Source organism: Centrocercus urophasianus, unplaced genomic scaffold (assembly GCF_019232065.1).
Source record: "Centrocercus urophasianus isolate 14NV4802_14NV808 unplaced genomic scaffold, USGS_Curo_1.0 seq_195, whole genome shotgun sequence".
Lineage (NCBI taxonomy): Eukaryota > Metazoa > Chordata > Aves > Galliformes > Phasianidae > Centrocercus > Centrocercus urophasianus.
In genome coordinates this window covers 1-2,541 of record NW_024884750.1, presented here as the reverse complement: position 1 = coordinate 2,541, position 2,541 = coordinate 1, and the positions used below count along the sequence as shown (strand labels likewise).

The 2,541-nt window shown below is 60.9% G+C and overlaps 1 protein-coding gene across 1 annotated transcript in view; it reads right to left on the bottom strand.

Moving 5' to 3' along the window:
• Window positions 1-1,795, bottom strand: part of CCT3 (chaperonin containing TCP1 subunit 3) — a 6,981-nt gene extending 5,186 nt beyond the window's left edge. Inside the window, exons 1-4 of the mRNA XM_042821215.1 lie at window positions 1,701-1,795; window positions 721-782; window positions 329-379; window positions 179-241 (exon numbers count right to left, since the gene is read on the bottom strand). Coding sequence (XP_042677149.1) covers window positions 179-241; window positions 329-379; window positions 721-782; window positions 1,701-1,731 — 207 coding nt within the window. The 5' untranslated portion in view covers window positions 1,732-1,795. The remainder of the gene's footprint in view (window positions 1-178; window positions 242-328; window positions 380-720; window positions 783-1,700) is intronic.
• Between the last annotated feature and the right edge of the window lie 746 nt (window positions 1,796-2,541).

Genomic DNA, 2,541 nt, shown 5'->3' with positions numbered 1-2,541 from the left:
CTGGAGGAGCAAACCCACTTTCTGGAGGAGCAAACCCACTTTCTGGACGAGGACCGCTGTATGGGATCATTCAATGCCCCCCCAGTGAGAACCCCATGGCTGCTGCTGATCCTCCAACCCAAAACCCAACCCCAACCCCAACCCCAGCCGCCGTGCCCTCTCTCCCAGAAGCACTCACCTCCCTCAGGATGGCATTGCCATCGTTGGTCATCACAATGCCTCCCATGGGGTCCAGCAGCATCTGCAACCCAAAGATGAGCTCTGCTGGTAGGACGCCCCGACGCGCAGCGCTCAGCCAGGGCGCAGCAGGGAGGGCAGCAGCACTCACCTTCATCATCGCCCTCGGCCCCAGGCACGTCCGGATGATGTCAGCGATGGTCTGGGGGGGGACAGAAGGGAATCAGGGGACGCCAGGAGTCACGGAGCAGCCCTCCAGGATAAGCCCACGCCGCTCCTCCCCGCTGCCCGCCTGCAACGGCAGCGCAGCTCCGAGCCCTCGGCGCTCAGAGGAGCCCCGCGCCGCCCAGCACCGACCCCCACGTTTCACCCGCTCAGATTTCACGAAGGAAAAGGGTTTTGCCATGGGTTCATGGGTTCAAACCCCCACCCCACCCCCCCTCCCCACGTTCCACCCATTGCTCTTCGTGCCGAAATCCCATTTCACCCACTGCTTCCACTCCAACCTTCACATGCACACACACACACAGCAGAGCACAGCACCTTTGCAGCAGTGATGTTCCCAGCCTGGACTTTTCTTCCAGACTCCCGTTTCACATTCTGACCTACAGGACACGGAAACAAACTGCTAAGAGCCGCCATCCCATCGTGCTCCTTCCAACCCAACTGCACGGTGATTCTGTCTTCTGGACCTACAGGATCCCTTCCAACACAACTACGCGGCAGTTCCTTGGCGCTGTGATTTTTAAGGTACAAACCGAAGCCATTCCATAGTTTTATGGTCTTCCAGGACCTTCCCAACCCCACAATTCCGTGGTTCTGTGGTTCTACGATCTTCCAGGACCCTCCCAATACAACCATTCTGTGATTCCACGGTTCTACGATCTTCCAGGACCCACCCAACCCCACCAGGTTGTAACACTACAGTTCTGTGATCTTCCAGGACTTTCTCCGCCCCACCATTCTGTGATTCCATGGTTTTGTGATTTTTCAGATCCTTCCCAATCCAAGGCATTCAGTGGCTCTATGGCCTTCCAGGACCCTCCCAGCCCAACCACTCTGTGATCCCACAGTTCTATGTCCTTCTAGGACCCTCCCAATCCCACTATTCTATGACTCCATTGTTCTACCGCTGTTCTACCACTGCTATGCCACTGAGCTTCCAGGACCCTCCCAATTCAACCATTCTGTGCTTCCATGGTTCTACGGCCTTCCAGGACCCTCCCAACCCCACCACTGTGTGACCACATGGTTCTGTGGCCTTCCAGGACCCTCAAAACCAACTGTGCTGCCATCCCACGCTTCTCTAACCTTCCACGACCCCCTCAACCCCACCCTCCCGCGATCCCACATTTCTCTCACCGTCCAGGGCCCCCCACCCCCCGCCCCCCCCCCCCGCTCCCGGGCCCGAGGATCCAACATGGCGGCGGGCGATAGCGGCAGGGATGCAGCGGCCGCCCCCCCACCCCGCGCACCCCCCACCCACGATCCCGTCGGCACCACGCGGTCCCCCGGGCACTCACTGAGCACGAGCACGGGGCGCGGGCCCATCATGGCGGCGGCGATGGCGGCGAACGAGAGCGCGGAACGGCGGCGGAACGTTCTGGAGCCGCCTCACACGGACAGCACTTCGCTCCGCCGCCGCAGCGCCTTGTCCCCGCCTACCGGCCCGCCGGGACCAATCAGAGGCCGAGCGGTGGGCCGTGCAGCCAATAGGAAGCGCTCTGAGCTCAGCGGTTCGGATGAGGGGAGGTAGGTGGTGCCGTGCTGTACTGCGCATGTGCAGGATGCCTGAGCCGAGCGCATGGCGGGAGCATTCAGAGCGCATGCGCAGTGGGCGGAATGGGCGAAACCATTGTGCGGTACTATGGGGGGGTGGGATGGACCATTGTACTGTGCTATGGGGGGGTGGGGTGGACCATTGTACGGTGCTATGGAGAGTAGGAGGAGCCGTTGAGCTCTGCCATCCGTAAAGCTCAACGTAGTGCAGGTTGAGGGACCGTCGGTGTGAGGTGACAGAGGGTGTGCTGAGGGGGAGGGCGCAGGGAGGTGGGATGGGATCTGGAATGGGGTTAAAGACACAGAGACAAGGTGGGGGCAGCGCTCCTCCCACCCTTTCCCCTTGCACTGTTCTCCCCCAGCACTGGGTAACCCCGTATCGGGGTGCAGGTTGGTGGGAGGCGATGCACGCAAACCCTGAGCCCCCCCTCTCCAACACAGGGACTGAGCACCAGGAGATGCACGAAACGCTGCAGCATTAAACCCTGAGCCTGTCCTCCCATCTGGTACCCCCTGCGCCCAACCTCAAACCACCGCTTCTGGGGCTGCAATGTGGGAATGGAACTTTTTCCCCCCGGAAAGTGG